The following is an 18,104-nucleotide window of genomic DNA, read 5'->3' on the forward strand; positions in this document are numbered from 1 at the left end:
ATGATGAAAATTACAGGCCTCTCTCATCTTTTTAAGTGGGAGAACTTGCACAATTGGTGGCTGACTAAATAATTTTTTCCCCACTGTACTTAAAGGTTTGTCACACAGTTATTTTGTTGTTGAATGGTAAAGGAAGCAATATATCCAGGTAAACATAGACCGGTCCCAGTTGATATTGATGGTAAAACAGGTTCTAATTGATATTGATGGTAAAACAGGTTCTAAATGATATTGATGGTAAAACAAGGTCCAATTGATATTGATGGTAAAACAGGTTCTAATTGATATTGATGGTAAAACAGGTTCCTATTGATGGTAAAACAGGTTCTAATTGATATTGATGGTAAAACAGGTTCCAGTTGATATTGATGGTAAAACAGGTTCCAATTGATATTGATGGTAAAACAGGTTCCAATTGATATTGATGGTAAAACAGGTTCCTATTGATGGTAAAACAGGTTCCAATTGATATTGATGGTAAAACAGGTTCCAATTGATATTGATGGTAAAACAGGTTCCAGTTGATTTTGATGGTAAAACAGGTTCCAGTTGATATTGATGGTAAAACAGGTTCCAGTTGATATTGATGGTAAAACAGGTTCCAGTTGATATTGATGGTAAAACAGGTTCCAATTGATATTGATGGTAAAACAAACTAAAAAAGAAGGGCATTGAAGATGAAACGTGGCTGGTTCTTTCAGCATGACAATGATCCCAAACACACGGGGGACCTAGTGAATGACCTGCAGAGAGCTGGGACCAAAGTAACAAAGCCTACCATCAGTAACACATTACGCCGCCAGGGACTCAAATCCTGCAGTGCCAGATGTGTCCCCCTGCTAAAGCCAGTACATGTCCAGGCCCGTCTGAAGTTTGCTAGAGTGCATTTGGATGATCCAGAAGACGATTGGGAGAATGTCATATGGTCAGTTGAAACCAAAATATAACTTTTTGGTAAAAACTCAACTCGTCGTGTTTGGAGGACAAAGAATGCTGAGTTGCATCCAAAGAACACCATACCTACTGTGAAGCATGGGGGTGGAAACATCATGCTTTGGGGCTGTTTTTCTGCAAAGGGACCAGGACGACTGATCCGTGTAAAGGAAAGAATGAATGGGGCCATGTATCGTGAGATTTTGAGTGAAAACCTCCTTCCATCAGCAAGGGCATTGAAGATGAAACGTGGCTGGGTCTTTCAGCATGACAATGATCCCAAACACACCGCCCGGGCAACGAAGGAGTGGCTTCGTAAGAAGCATTTCAAGGTCCTGGAGTGGCCTAGCCAGTCTCCAGATCTCAACCCCATAGAAAATCTTTGGAGGGAGTTGAAAGTCCGTGTTGCCCAGCGACAGCCCCAAAACATCACTGCTCAAGAGGAGATCTGCATGGAGGAATGGGCCAAAATTCCAGCAACAGTGTGTGAAAACCTTGTGAAGACTTACAGAAAACGTTTGACCTGTGTCATTGCCAACAAAGGGTATATAACAAAGTATTGAGAAACTTTTGTTATTGACCAAATACTTATTTTCCACCATAATTTCCAAATAAATTCATTAAAAATCCTACAATGTGATTTTCTGGATTTTTTTTCTCAATTTGTCTGTCATAGTTGACGTGTACCTATGATGAAAATTACAGGCCTCTCTCATCTTTTTAAGAGGGAGAACTTGCACAATTGGTGGCTGACTAAATACTTTTTTCCCCCACTGTAGGTAGTGGTGTAATAATGTCATATGATGTACTGTTTTATATTTTGTTTTATATGTGATGTAAGTGCTTTAATATGTTTGGACCCCAGGAAGAGTAGCTGCTTCCTTGGCAGCAGCTAATGGGGATCCCTAATAAATACAAAATACAAATACCATAACCGCTAACTGCTACACACAGCCTACATTGTTGTCACCATATTAGCTAAAGTAATGTCAGAGTCAACATAACTAGCTACTAGAACTAACGCGTTAATAAACCCGCTACAATCATGCAGTACAGTGTACAGCAAACAGTTTGGCAGTTACACCGGTGGGCCCCGGTGGCAATACATTAATAAAACCAAAAGCTGACCTTGACTTGGCAGAGTTCCAGTGTTGGATAGCCGTAGCCTTGTGCTTTCAGTACTAGATTCATTCTCTGATCCTTTGATTGGGTGGACAACATGTCAGTTCATGGACGGGGGTGAGAATCACCAGCCTCCTAGCCTCTCTTGTTTGTCCTTCAGCTAGCTGTCCTCCGGCTACACCATGGTGCTACCCTACAGAGTGCTGCTGAGGCTACTGGAGAACCTTCATTGCAAAACAGTGTGTTTTTAATCAGTTATTTGGTGACGTGATTATATTTAGTATAGTTTTATCTAAAAATGATAACTTTAAAAAAAATATTTCACTTTTAATTTTTCTGAAATTCACTGAGGATGGTCCTCCTCTGAGGAGCCTCGACTAGTAGGAATAATTCAAATGGAACCCAGGGATAATCATGAATAACTAACGGCGATCAACCAATCAGTATCCGGGATCCAAATGTACTGTTTTATAATGAGCGATCTAGTCTAGATTAAACCTCATAGGAAGACAGTTTTATCTTGTGGAGGTTTCACTATATGCTCTGTTTGTCTTTGGCAGGAGAGAGACCAGTCTCTCACACAGACAGCGGGAAGAGTCATGCAGGGAAACCAGACCCAGCGATGTCTAAACCAGCGAGACAACACCACTGCTCCCAGTGTAATAAGAGTTTTAAGTGGTTATGGAAGCTGAAAGAGCATGGGAGAACACACACAGGAGAAAAGCCCTTCCAATGCTCCCAGTGTGGAAAAAGTTATACCCAGTTAGTGAGCCTGAAAAGGCATAAAGGAATGCACTTAGGAGAAAAGCCTTACCACTGCTCTCAGTGTGGAAAGACTTTTACCCAGTTAGGGAACCTGAACAAACATAAGAGAATACACTCTGGAGAGAAGCCTTACCCTTGTTCCCATTGTGGAAAGAACTTTAGGTTGTCAGATAATCTGAAGGAGCACGAGAGGACACACACCGGAGAGAAACCTTACCATTGCTCCCTGTGTGGAAAGGATTTTACCAAGTTAGGGAACCTAAAAGAACACGAGAGGAAACACACAGGAGAAAAGCCTTACCACTGCTCCCAGTGTGGAAAGAGATTTTCAAGATCACCGGACCTTAAAAAGCACGAGAGGACACACACAGGAGAAAAGCCTTACCACTGCTCCCAGTGTGGAAAGAGTTTTATTGATTTAGATAGCCTGACCATACATAAGATAATACACTCTAAAGAGAAGCCTTACCATTGTTCTCAGTGTGGAAAAAGTTTTACCAAGCTTGGGAACTTGAAAAGGCATGAGAACATACACACACAGGGGAGGATAAGCTCACAGTTTGGAAAGAGTTTTAGTCAGGGAACCTAATTGTGCAAAGACATTTTCCCAGACAGAGGACCTGAATTCACATGACAGAATAGACAGGCTGTGTTCTGACTGATGTTTGACTGTTATTTTATGCCACATTAAATCATATTGTTTATATGAAATCTTACTCAAAAATAGGCTTACTTTTGTTTTAGTTTTTTTCCTCTGGAGACATGATCATGTCTAAAATCAAATTATAATTAAAACATTTGTAATTATGGATTTGGGATTGATTGAATTCAACTATAAACCCTTCATGTTTATTATATGATTTGGATATTTTAAAATGTAAATTATTAATTGGATGAATAATGGATCTATAAGCAACCATTTTACATTTAAACAGGTTCTCCAGCACAAAATGTGTATCAGCCAATTAAAATAGTTGATGAACTGAAGTTCCAATACTTTTTTCATACTAAACGCAGCTCAGTACTGTTACACCATGTAGGAGCAGTTTGGACCTACTCAGTACTGTTACACCATGTAGGAGCAGTTTGGACCTACTCAGTACTGTTACACCATGTAGGAGCAGTTTGGACCTACTCAGTACTGGTACACCATGTAGGAGCAGTTTGGACCTACTCAGTACCGGTATACCATGTAGGAGCAGTTTGGACCTACTCAGTACTGGTACACCATGTAGGAGCAGTTTGGACCTACTCAGTACTGGTACACCATGTAGGAGCAGTTTGGACCTACTCAGTACTGGTACACCATGTAGGAGCAGTTTGGACCTACTCAGTACTGGTACACCATGTAGGAGCAGTTTGGACCTACTCAGTACCGGTACACCATGTAGGAGCAGTTTGGACCTACTCAGTACCGGTACACCATGTAGGAGCAGTTTGGACCTACTCAGTACCGGTACACCATGTAGGAGCAGTTTGGACCTACTCAGTACTGGTACACCATGTAGGAGCAGTTTGGACCTACTCAGTACTGTTACACCATGTAGGAGCAGTTTGGACCTACTCAGTACTGGTACACCATGTAGGAGCAGTTTGGACCTACTCAGTACTGGTACACCATGTAGGAGCAGTTTGGACCTACTCAGTACTGGTACACCATGTAGGAGCAGTTTGGACCTACTCAGTACCGGTACACCATGTAGGAGCAGTTTGGACCTACTCAGTACCGGTACACCATGTAGGAGCAGTTTGGACCTACTCAGTACTGGTACACCATGTAGGAGCAGTTTGGACCTAGTTGCCTTATTGGGATATTATCTGTTCGTTTGACTGATTTCCTAAATGCAGATGTGCAGTAGTATGGTTGGTTGTTTTAAATTCTCACTCATTAAAGATATTCACTAATCAACACATGCTTCTCTTTGTACGTCTCAATATAATATTATTTAATGAAATAAATAAAAAAAATCTACTTTTTGTCTGGAAAATGAAATAAATATTTCCCTCGACTGCGTTACCCACTCCAGTCAGCAGATGGCGATGTGTGCATCTTTCAGGCGATGTTACCAGTGTGACGTATAATCTAGTGGACGGCACGTTTCTTCAACGACAACAACAGCTCGTCAGTCATCTCCGTAGCTTTCTAGACAATATAGGCGAAACATTCAAGCTCTTTAGACACTTTCTGTATATATTAGCCACTGTGTTTTAAACCCACTTCTGTCGTTTAGTTAGTTATCCCATTTAATTTCATATTTACGGTGTTGTTGGTATTGGTCAGCTAGCTGGCTGGTTAAGTTAGCACTAGCCTAGTTAGCTAACATCCCCGACCATGAGCTCACTAAGCTACTCTCCTCCTGCTAAAGAAGAGGAGGTCTGCTGGACGGAGAAAGAAGCTCTAGTAAAAGAGGAGGAGGAAGAGGAGGATGTTACAATACAAAAACAAGTAGAGGGTGAAGCTGTTACCGTGAAAGAAGAAGAGAAAGACGTTACAGTGAAAGAAGAGGAAGACGCGTTCAGAGTGAAAGAGGAGGAGGATGTTACAGTGAAAGAAGAGGAAGACGCGTTCAGAGTGAAAGAGGAGGAGGATGTTACAGTGAAAAAAGAGGAAGACGCGTTCAGGGTGAAAGAAGAGGAGGATGTTACAGTGAAAGAAGAGGAGGATGCCGTTTTTGGATTGGGAGAGATTACTGTCACATTGGAGGAAGAAGAAGAAGAGACGGGAGATCTGATTAACACTAGTAAGTACTGTCTTAAAAACAGGGGCGCAAATTCTGCAGTTGTTGAACCGATGTGTGGTTTTAAAGGGCCATTCTAATGAAGGTCTACACTTTAATAGGTTGTTCTGTAGGAATTGTTACATTTACATTTTAGTCATTTAGCAGACGCTCTTATCCAGAGCGACTTACAGGAGCAATTAGGGTTAAGTGCCTTGCTCAAGGGCACATCGACAGATTTTTCACCTAGTCGGCTCGGGGATTAGAACCAGCGACCTTTCGGTTACTGGCACAACGCTCTTTACCACTAAGCTACCTGCCGCCTTGGGGTAGTGTACGGGTGGGTTTCACGTCCTGTCTCGGTGTAGCAGGAGGACGTGGCTGCTGTCCCCATGTGTGAGGTTACACCTGCCACAACAAGGAGAGGCGTGGGGCTACAAAGAGTGGGGGGTGGCCAACAAAACGTTAATGGATCAAATGCTTCACATTATATATTTCACTACCTTTGTAAACATCTGAATATCTCTTTCTGTAGTGCTTTAATCAGTGTCTGTGCTTGACATCACATAAAAGCATAAAACAACTCGTGTGTGACTTCAAATGATGAAGAGAACAAAATCAAGACAAAGAAGGATAATTTTGATCTGGATTAAATGTATTTAAAATAAACTGATCAGGTTATTTAACCAATAAAGCATGAAAACCTGTGGATTATTGTAACACATGACTAAAGGATGTTCTTAGTGTTATTCACAATAATCCATGGGTTGAGTAATTTTTCTTCTGAGAGCTTTTATCAAACATGATTAATAAGATTGACAACATGTTTTCTGTATACCAGAGGATATAGTCTAAAAGCACCAATGTTGACAAAATGACACTTTCTGTCAAACAGTAACACTTTATATTTTATTAACGTTTTGTAACACAAGTAAATGGTTTAAATTCCCCCCAAATAAGCATATTTGAACATGTTTACACTTTTTTTTTGTCAAATGTTATGTTTAAAACATGTTTTTCATGTTTTGAACATTTATGTTGATCAATTTCATCCGTTGCATGTTATTCATTCAAAGTGTGGAGTTTTGGTGATACTCAGGCTGAGAAATTGGTGATTGAGGTAATCTGACGACCTAAAATGGCCACCGATATGGCCGTTTTAGGTGATATGGGCACCGATATGGCCGTTATAGGAGATATGGGCACCGATATGGCCGTTTTAGGTGATATGGGCACCGATATGGCCGTTATAGGTGATATGGGCACCGATATGGCCGTTTTAGGTGATATGGGCACCGATATGGCCGTTATAGGAGATATGGCCACCGATATGGCCGTTTTAGGTGATATGGCCACCGATATGGCCGTTTTAGGTGATATGGCCACCGATATGGCCGTTATAGGAGATATGGGCACCGATATGGCCGTTTTAGGTGATATGGGCACCGATATGGCCGTTATAGGAGATATGGCCACCGATATGGCCGTTTTAGGTGATATGGGCACCTATATGGCCGTTTTAGGTGATATGGCCACCGATATGGCCCTTTTAGGTGATATGGCCACCGATATGGCCGTTATAGGAGATATGGGCACCGATATGGCCGTTTTAGGTGATATGGGCACCGATATGGCCGTTATAGGTGATATGGGCACCGATATGGCCACTGATATGGCCGTTTTAGGTGATATGGCCACCGATATGGCCGTTTTAGGTGATATGGCCGTTTTAGGTGATATGGCCACCGATATGGCCGTTTTAGGTGATATGGCCACCGATATGGCCATTTATGTGATATGGCCACCGATATGGCCGTTTTAGGTGATATGGGCACCGATATGGCCGTTTTAGGCGATATGGCCACCGATATGGCCGTTATAGGAGATATGGGCACCGATATGGCCGTTTTAGGTGATATGGGCACCGATATGGCCGTTTTAGGTGATATGGGCACCGATATGGCCGTTTTAGGTGATATGGGCACCGATATGGCCGTTATAGGAGATATGGCCACCGATATGGCCGTTTTAGGTGATATGGGCACCTATATGGCCGTTTTTGGTGATATGGCCACCGATATGGCCGTTTTAGGTGATATGGCCACCGATATGGCCGTTATAGGAGATATGGGCACCGATATGGCCGTTTTAGGTGATATGGGCACCGATATGGCCGTTATAGGAGATATGGGCACCGATATGGCCGTTATAGGTGATATGGGCACCGATATGGCCGTTATAGGTGATATGGGCACCGATATGGCCGTTATAGGTGATATGGGCACCGATATGGCCGTTATAGGTGATATGGGCACCGATATGGCCACCGATATGGCCGTTTTAGGTGATATGGCCACCGATATGGCCGTTTTAGGTGATATGGCCACCGATATGGCCGTTTTAGGTGATATGGCCACCGATATGGCCATTTATGTGATATGGCCACCGATATGGTCGTTTTAGGTGATATTGGCCACCGATATGGCCGTTATAGGAGATATGGCCACCGATATGGCCGTTTTAGGTGATATGGGCAACGATATGGCCGTTATAGGAGATATGGCCACCGATATGGCCGTTTTAGGTGATATGGTCACCGATATGGCCGTTTTAGGTGATATGGCCACCGATATGGCCGTTATAGGAGATATGGGCACCGATATGGCCGTTTTAGGTGATATGGGCACCGATATGGCCGTTTTAGGTGATATGGGCACCGATATGGCCGTTATAGGTGATATGGGCACCGATATGGCCACCGATATGGCCGTTTTAGGTGATATGGCCACCGATATGGCCGTTTTAGGTGATATGGCCACCGATATGGCCGTTTTAGGTGATATGGCCATTTATGTGATATGGCCACCGATATGGTCGTTTTAGGTGATATTGGCCACCGATATGGCCGTTATAGGAGATATGGCCACTGATATGGCCGTTTTAGGTGATATGGGCAACGATATGGCCGTTATAGGAGATATGGCCACCGATATGGCCGTTTTAGGTGATATGGTCACCGATATGGCCGTTTTAGGTGATATGGCCACCGATATGGCCGTTATAGGAGATATGGGCACCGATATGGCCGTTTTAGGTGATATGGGCACCGATATGGCCGTTTTAGGTGATATGGGCACCGATATGGCCGTTTTAGGCGATATGGCCACCGATATGGCCGTTATAGGAGATATGGGCACCGATATGGCCGTTTTAGGTGATATGGGCACCGATATGGCCGTTATAGGAGATATGGCCACCGATATGGCCGTTATAGGTGATATGGGCACCGATATGGCCGTTATAGGTGATATGGGCACCGATATGGCCGTTATAGGTGATATGGCCACCGATATGGCCGTTATAGGTGATATGGGCACCGATATGGCCGTTTTAGGTGATATGGCCACCGATATGGCCGTTTTAGGTGATATGGGCACCGATATGGCCGTTTTAGGTGATATGGCCACCGATATGGCCGTTTTATGTGATATGGCCACCGATATGGCCGTTTTATGTGATATGGCCACCGATATGGCCGTTTTAGGTGATATGGCCACCGATATGGCCGTTATAGGAGATATGGCCACCGATATGGCCGTTTTAGGTGATATGGGCACCTATATGGCCGTTTTAGGTGATATGGCCACCGATATGGCCGTTTTAGGCGATATGGCCACCGATATGGCCGTTATAGGAGATATGGGCACCGATATGGCCGTTTTAGGTGATATGGGCACCGATATGGCCGTTATAGGAGATATGGCCACCGATATGGCCGTTATAGGTGATATGGGCACCGATATGGCCGTTATAGGTGATATGGGCACCGATATGGCCGTTATAGGTGATATGGCCACCGATATGGCCGTTATAGGTGATATGGGCACCGATATGGCCGTTTTAGGTGATATGGCCACCGATATGGCCGTTTTAGGTGATATGGGCACCGATATGGCCGTTTTAGGTGATATGGCCACCGATATGGCCGTTTTATGTGATATGGCCACCGATATGGCCGTTTTATGTGATATGGCCACCGATATGGCCGTTTTAGGTGATATGGCCACCGATATGGCCGTTATAGGAGATATGGCCACCGATATGGCCGTTTTAGGTGATATGGGCACCTATATGGCCGTTTTAGGTGATATGGCCACCGATATGGCCGTTTTAGGTGATATGGCCACCGATATGGCCGTTATAGGAGATATGGGCACCGATATGGCCGTTATAGGTGATATGGGCACCGATATGGCCGTTATAGGTGATATGGGCACCGATATGGCCGTTATAGGTGATATGGGCACCGATATGGCCGTTTTAGGTGATATGGGCACCGATATGGCCACCGATATGGCCGTTTTAGGTGATATGGCCACCGATATGGCCGTTTTAGGTGATATGGCCACCGATATGGCCGTTTTAGGTGATATGGCCACCGATATGGCCATTTATGTGATATGGCCACCGATATGGTCGTTTTAGGTGATATTGGCCACCGATATGGCCGTTATAGGAGATATGGCCACTGATATGGCCGTTTTAGGTGATATGGGCAACGATATGGCCGTTATAGGAGATATGGCCACCGATATGGCCGTTTTAGGTGATATGGTCACCGATATGGCCGTTTTAGGTGATATGGCCACCGATATGGCCGTTATAGGAGATATGGGCACCGATATGGCCGTTTTAGGTGATATGGGCACCGATATGGCCGTTTTAGGTGATATGGGCACCGATATTGCCGTTTTAGGCGATATGGCCACCGATATGGCCGTTATAGGAGATATGGGCACCGATATGGCCGTTTTAGGTGATATGGGCACCGTTATGGCCGTTATAGGAGATATGGCCACCGATATGGCCGTTATAGGTGATATGGGCACCGATATGGCCGTTATAGGTGATATGGGCACCGATATGGCCGTTATAGGTGATATGGCCACCGATATGGCCGTTATAGGTGATATGGGCACCGATATGGCCGTTTTAGGTGATATGGCCACCGATATGGCCGTTTTAGGTGATATGGGCACCGATATGGCCGTTTTAGGTGATATGGCCACCGATATGGCCGTTTTATGTGATATGGCCACCGATATGGCCGTTTTATGTGATATGGCCACCGATATGGCCGTTTTAGGTGATATGGCCACCGATATGGCCGTTATAGGAGATATGGCCACCGATATGGCCGTTTTAGGTGATATGGGCACCTATATGGCCGTTTTAGGTGATATGGCCACCGATATGGCCGTTTTAGGTGATATGGCCACCGATATGGCCGTTATAGGAGATATGGGCACCGATATGGCCGTTATAGGTGATATGGGCACCGATATGGCCGTTATAGGTGATATGGGCACCGATATGGCCGTTATAGGTGATATGGGCACCGATATGGCCGTTTTAGGTGATATGGCCACCGATATGGCCGTTTTAGGTGATATGGCCACCGATATGGCCGTTTTATGTGATATGGCCACCGATATGGCCGTTTTAGGTGATATGTCCACCGATATGGCCGTTATAGGAGATATGGGCACCGATATGGCCGTTTTAGGTGATATGGGCACCGATATGACCGTTATAGGAGATATGGCCACCGATATGGCCGTTTTAGGTGATATGGGCACCTATATGGCCGTTTTAGGTGATATGGCCACCGATATGGCCGTTTTAGGTGATATGGCCACCGATATGGCCGTTATAGGAGATATGGGCACCGATATGGCCGTTTTAGGTGATATGGGCACCGATATGGCCGTTATAGGAGATATGGCCACCGATATGGCCGTTATAGGTGATATGGGCACCGATATGGCCGTTATAGGCGATATGGGCACCGATATGGCCGATATAGGTGATATGGGCACCGATATGGCCACCGATATGGCCGTTTTAGGTGATATGGGCACCGATATGGCCGTTATAGGAGATATGGCCACCGATATGGCCATTTATGTGATATGGCCACCGATATGGCCGTTTTAGGTGATATGGCCACCGATATGGCCGTTATAGGAGATATGGCCACCGATATGGCCGTTTTAGGTGATATGGGCAACGATATGGCCGTTATAGGAGATATGGCCACCGATATGGCCGTTATAGGTGATATGGGCACCGATATGGCCGTTTTAGGTGATATGGCCACCGATATGGCCGTTTTAGGTGATATGGCCACCGATATGGCCGTTTTATGTGATATGGCCACCGATATGGCCGTTTTAGGTGATATGTCCACCGATATGGCCGTTATAGGAGATATGGGCACCGATATGGCCATTTTAGGTGATATGGGCACCGATATGGCCGTTATAGGAGATATGGCCACCGATATGGCCGTTTTAGGTGATATGGGCACCTATATGGCCGTTTTAGGTGATATGGCCACCGATATGGCCGTTTTAGGTGATATGGCCACCGATATGGCCGTTATAGGAGATATGGGCACCGATATGGCCGTTTTAGGTGATATGGGCACCGATATGGCCGTTATAGGAGATATGGCCACCGATATGGCCGTTATAGGTGATATGGGCACCGATATGGCCGTTATAGGCGATATGGGCACCGATATGGCCGATATAGGTGATATGGGCACCGATATGGCCACCGATATGGCCGTTTTAGGTGATATGGGCACCGATATGGCCGTTATAGGAGATATGGCCACCGATATGGCCATTTATGTGATATGGCCACCGATATGGCCGTTTTAGGTGATATGGCCACCGATATGGCCGTTATAGGAGATATGGCCACCGATATGGCCGTTTTAGGTGATATGGGCAACGATATGGCCGTTATAGGAGATATGGCCACCGATATGGCCGTTTTAGGTGATATGGCCACCGATATGGCCGTTTTAGGTGATATGGCCACCGATATGGCCGTTATAGGAGATATGGGCACCGATATGTCCGTTTTAGGTGATATGGGCACCGATATGGCCGTTATAGGAGATATGGCCACCGATATGGCCGTTTTAGGGGATATGGGCACCTATATGGCCGTTTTAGGTGATATGGGCACCGATATGGCCGTTTTAGGTGATATGGCCACCGATATGGCCGTTATAGGAGATATGGGCACCGATATGGCCGTTATAGGTGATATGGGCACCGATATGGCCGTTATAGGAGATATGGCCACCGATATGGCCGTTATAGGTGATATGGGCACCGATATGGCTGTTTTAGGTGATATGGCCACCGATATGGCCGTTTTAGGTGATATGGGCACCGATATGGCCGTTTTAGGTGATATGGCCACCGATATGGCCGTTTTATGTGATATGGCCACCGATATGGCCGTTTTATGTGATATGGCCACCGATATGGCCGTTTTAGGTGATATGGCCACCGATATGGCCGTTATAGGAGATATGGGCACCGATATGGCCGTTTTAGGTGATATGGGCACCGATATGGCCGTTTTAGGTGATATGGGCACCGATATTGCCGTTTTAGGCGATATGGCCACCGATATGGCCGTTATAGGAGATATGGGCACCGATATGGCCGTTTTAGGTGATATGGGCACCGATATGGCCGTTATAGGAGATATGGCCACCGATATGGCCGTTATAGGTGATATGGGCACCGATATGGCCGTTATAGGTGATATGGGCACCGATATGGCCGTTATAGGTGATATGGCCACCGATATGGCCGTTATAGGTGATATGGGCACCGATATGGCCGTTTTAGGTGATATGGCCACCGATATGGCCGTTTTAGGTGATATGGGCACCGATATGGCCGTTTTAGGTGATATGGCCACCGATATGGCCGTTTTATGTGATATGGCCACCGATATGGCCGTTTTATGTGATATGGCCACCGATATGGCCGTTATAGGTGATATGGGCACCGATATGGCCGTTATAGGTGATATGGGCACCGATATGGCCGTTATAGGTGATATGGGCACCGATATGGCCGTTTTAGGTGATATGGCCACCGATATGGCCGTTTTAGGTGATATGGCCACCGATATGGCCGTTTTATGTGATATGGCCACCGATATGGCCGTTTTAGGTGATATGTCCACCGATATGGCCGTTATAGGAGATATGGGCACCGATATGGCCGTTTTAGGTGATATGGGCACCGATATGACCGTTATAGGAGATATGGCCACCGATATGGCCGTTTTAGGTGATATGGGCACCTATATGGCCGTTTTAGGTGATATGGCCACCGATATGGCCGTTTTAGGTGATATGGCCACCGATATGGCCGTTATAGGAGATATGGGCACCGATATGGCCGTTTTAGGTGATATGGGCACCGATATGGCCGTTATAGGAGATATGGCCACCGATATGGCCGTTATAGGTGATATGGGCACCGATATGGCCGTTATAGGCGATATGGGCACCGATATGGCCGATATAGGTGATATGGGCACCGATATGGCCACCGATATGGCCGTTTTAGGTGATATGGGCACCGATATGGCCGTTATAGGAGATATGGCCACCGATATGGCCATTTATGTGATATGGCCACCGATATGGCCGTTTTAGGTGATATGGCCACCGATATGGCCGTTATAGGAGATATGGCCACCGATATGGCCGTTTTAGGTGATATGGGCAACGATATGGCCGTTATAGGAGATATGGCCACCGATATGGCCGTTATAGGTGATATGGGCACCGATATGGCCGTTTTAGGTGATATGGCCACCGATATGGCCGTTTTAGGTGATATGGCCACCGATATGGCCGTTTTATGTGATATGGCCACCGATATGGCCGTTTTAGGTGATATGTCCACCGATATGGCCGTTATAGGAGATATGGGCACCGATATGGCCATTTTAGGTGATATGGGCACCGATATGGCCGTTATAGGAGATATGGCCACCGATATGGCCGTTTTAGGTGATATGGGCACCTATATGGCCGTTTTAGGTGATATGGCCACCGATATGGCCGTTTTAGGTGATATGGCCACCGATATGGCCGTTTTAGGTGATATGGGCACCGATATGGCCGTTTTAGGTGATATGGCCACCGATATGGCCGTTTTATGTGATATGGCCACCGATATGGCCGTTTTATGTGATATGGCCACCGATATGGCCGTTTTAGGTGATATGGCCACCGATATGGCCGTTATAGGAGATATGGCCACCGATATGGCCGTTTTAGGTGATATGGGCACCTATATGGCCGTTTTAGGTGATATGGCCACCGATATGGCCGTTTTAGGTGATATGGCCACCGATATGGCCGTTATAGGAGATATGGGCACCGATATGGCCGTTATAGGTGATATGGGCACCGATATGGCCGTTATAGGTGATATGGGCACCGATATGGCCGTTATAGGTGATATGGGCACCGATATGGCCGTTTTAGGTGATATGGCCACCGATATGGCCGTTTTAGGTGATATGGCCACCGATATGGCCGTTTTATGTGATATGGCCACCGATATGGCCGTTTTAGGTGATATGTCCACCGATATGGCCGTTATAGGAGATATGGGCACCGATATGGCCGTTTTAGGTGATATGGGCACCGATATGACCGTTATAGGAGATATGGCCACCGATATGGCCGTTTTAGGTGATATGGGCACCTATATGGCCGTTTTAGGTGATATGGCCACCGATATGGCCGTTTTAGGTGATATGGCCACCGATATGGCCGTTATAGGAGATATGGGCACCGATATGGCCGTTTTAGGTGATATGGGCACCGATATGGCCGTTATAGGAGATATGGCCACCGATATGGCCGTTATAGGTGATATGGGCACCGATATGGCCGTTATAGGCGATATGGGCACCGATATGGCCGATATAGGTGATATGGGCACCGATATGGCCACCGATATGGCCGTTTTAGGTGATATGGGCACCGATATGGCCGTTATAGGAGATATGGCCACCGATATGGCCATTTATGTGATATGGCCACCGATATGGCCGTTTTAGGTGATATGGCCACCGATATGGCCGTTATAGGAGATATGGCCACCGATATGGCCGTTTTAGGTGATATGGGCAACGATATGGCCGTTATAGGAGATATGGCCACCGATATGGCCGTTTTAGGTGATATGGGCACCGATATGGCCGTTATAGGAGATATGGCCACCGATATGGCCATTTATGTGATATGGCCACCGATATGGCCGTTTTAGGTGATATGGCCACCGATATGGCCGTTATAGGAGATATGGCCACCGATATGGCCGTTTTAGGTGATATGGGCACCTATATGGCCGTTTTAGGTGATATGGGCACCGATATGGCCGTTTTAGGTGATATGGCCACCGATATGGCCGTTTTAGGTGATATGGCCACCGATATGGCCGTTTTATGTGATATGGCCACCGATATGGCCGTTTTAGGTGATATGTCCACCGATATGGCCGTTATAGGAGATATGGGCACCGATATGGCCATTTTAGGTGATATGGGCACCGATATGGCCGTTATAGGAGATATGGCCACCGATATGGCCGTTTTAGGTGATATGGGCACCTATATGGCCGTTTTAGGTGATATGGCCACCGATATGGCCGTTTTAGGTGATATGGCCACCGATATGGCCGTTATAGGAGATATGGGCACCGATATGGCCGTTTTAGGTGATATGGGCACCGATATGGCCGTTATAGGAGATATGGCCACCGATATGGCCGTTATAGGTGATATGGGCACCTATATGGCCGTTTTAGGTGATATGGCCACCGATATGGCCGTTTTAGGTGATATGGCCACCGATATGGCCGTTATAGGAGATATGGGCACCGATATGGCCGTTTTAGGTGATATGGGCACCGATATGGCCGTTATAGGAGATATGGCCACCGATATGGCCGTTATAGGTGATATGGGCACCGATATGGCCGTTATAGGCGATATGGGCACCGATATGGCCGATATAGGTGATATGGGCACCGATATGGCCACCGATATGGCCGTTTTAGGTGATATGGGCACCGATATGGCCGTTATAGGAGATATGGCCACCGATATGGCCATTTATGTGATATGGCCACCGATATGGCCGTTTTAGGTGATATGGCCACCGATATGGCCGTTTTAGGTGATATGTCCACCGATATGGCCGTTATAGGAGATATGGGCACCGATATGGCCATTTTAGGTGATATGGGCACCGATATGGCCGTTATAGGAGATATGGCCACCGATATGGCCGTTTTAGGTGATATGGGCACCTATATGGCCGTTTTAGGTGATATGGCCACCGATATGGCCACCGATATGGCCGTTTTAGGTGATATGGGCACCGATATGGCCGTTATAGGAGATATGGCCACCGATATGGCCATTTATGTGATATGGCCACCGATATGGCCGTTTTAGGTGATATGGCCACCGATATGGCCGTTATAGGAGATATGGCCACCGATATGGCCGTTTTAGGTGATATGGGCACCTATATGGCCGTTTTAGGTGATATGGGCACCGATATGGCCGTTTTAGGTGATATGGCCACCGATATGGCCGTTTTAGGTGATATGGCCACCGATATGGCCGTTTTATGTGATATGGCCACCGATATGGCCGTTTTAGGTGATATGTCCACCGATATGGCCGTTATAGGAGATATGGGCACCGATATGGCCATTTTAGGTGATATGGGCACCGATATGGCCGTTATAGGAGATATGGCCACCGATATGGCCGTTTTAGGTGATATGGGCACCTATATGGCCGTTTTAGGTGATATGGCCACCGATATGGCCGTTTTAGGTGATATGGCCACCGATATGGCCGTTATAGGAGATATGGGCACCGATATGGCCGTTTTAGGTGATATGGGCACCGATATGGCCGTTATAGGAGATATGGCCACCGATATGGCCGTTATAGGTGATATGGGCACCTATATGGCCGTTTTAGGTGATATGGCCACCGATATGGCCGTTTTAGGTGATATGGCCACCGATATGGCCGTTATAGGAGATATGGGCACCGATATGGCCGTTTTAGGTGATATGGGCACCGATATGGCCGTTATAGGAGATATGGCCACCGATATGGCCGTTATAGGTGATATGGGCACCGATATGGCCGTTATAGGCGATATGGGCACCGATATGGCCGATATAGGTGATATGGGCACCGATATGGCCACCGATATGGCCGTTTTAGGTGATATGGCCACCGATATGGCCGTTTTATGTGATATGGCCACCGATATGGCCGTTTTAGGTGATATGTCCACCGATATGGCCGTTATAGGAGATATGGGCACCGATATGGCCATTTTAGGTGATATGGGCACCGATATGGCCGTTTTAGGTGATATGGCCACCGATATGGCCACCGATATGGCCGTTTTAGGTGATATGGGCACCGATATGGCCGTTATAGGAGATATGGCCACCGATATGGCCATTTATGTGATATGGCCACCGATATGGCCGTTTTAGGTGATATGGCCACCGATATGGCCGTTATAGGAGATATGGCCACCGATATGGCCGTTTTAGGTGATATGGGCACCTATATGGCCGTTTTAGGTGATATGGGCACCGATATGGCCGTTTTAGGTGATATGGCCAC

General features: G+C 46.2%; 1 protein-coding gene across 1 annotated transcript in view; it reads left to right on the forward strand.

The window, feature by feature from the left end:
- The first annotated feature begins 4,915 nt into the window (after nt 1–4,915).
- LOC311120562 (uncharacterized protein) overlaps nt 4,916–18,104 on the forward strand; it is a 37,408-nt gene continuing 24,219 nt past the window's right edge. Inside the window, exon 1 of the mRNA XM_084195149.1 lies at nt 4,916–5,561. Within this exon, the coding sequence (XP_084051275.1) occupies nt 5,153–5,561 (409 nt within the window). The 5' untranslated portion in view covers nt 4,916–5,152. The remainder of the gene's footprint in view (nt 5,562–18,104) is intronic.

The sequence above is a fragment of the Coregonus lavaretus genome (genome assembly GCF_964263955.1).
Source record: "Coregonus lavaretus genome assembly, contig: HAP1_SCAFFOLD_47, whole genome shotgun sequence".
NCBI classification, from domain to species: Eukaryota; Metazoa; Chordata; class Actinopteri; order Salmoniformes; family Salmonidae; genus Coregonus; species Coregonus lavaretus.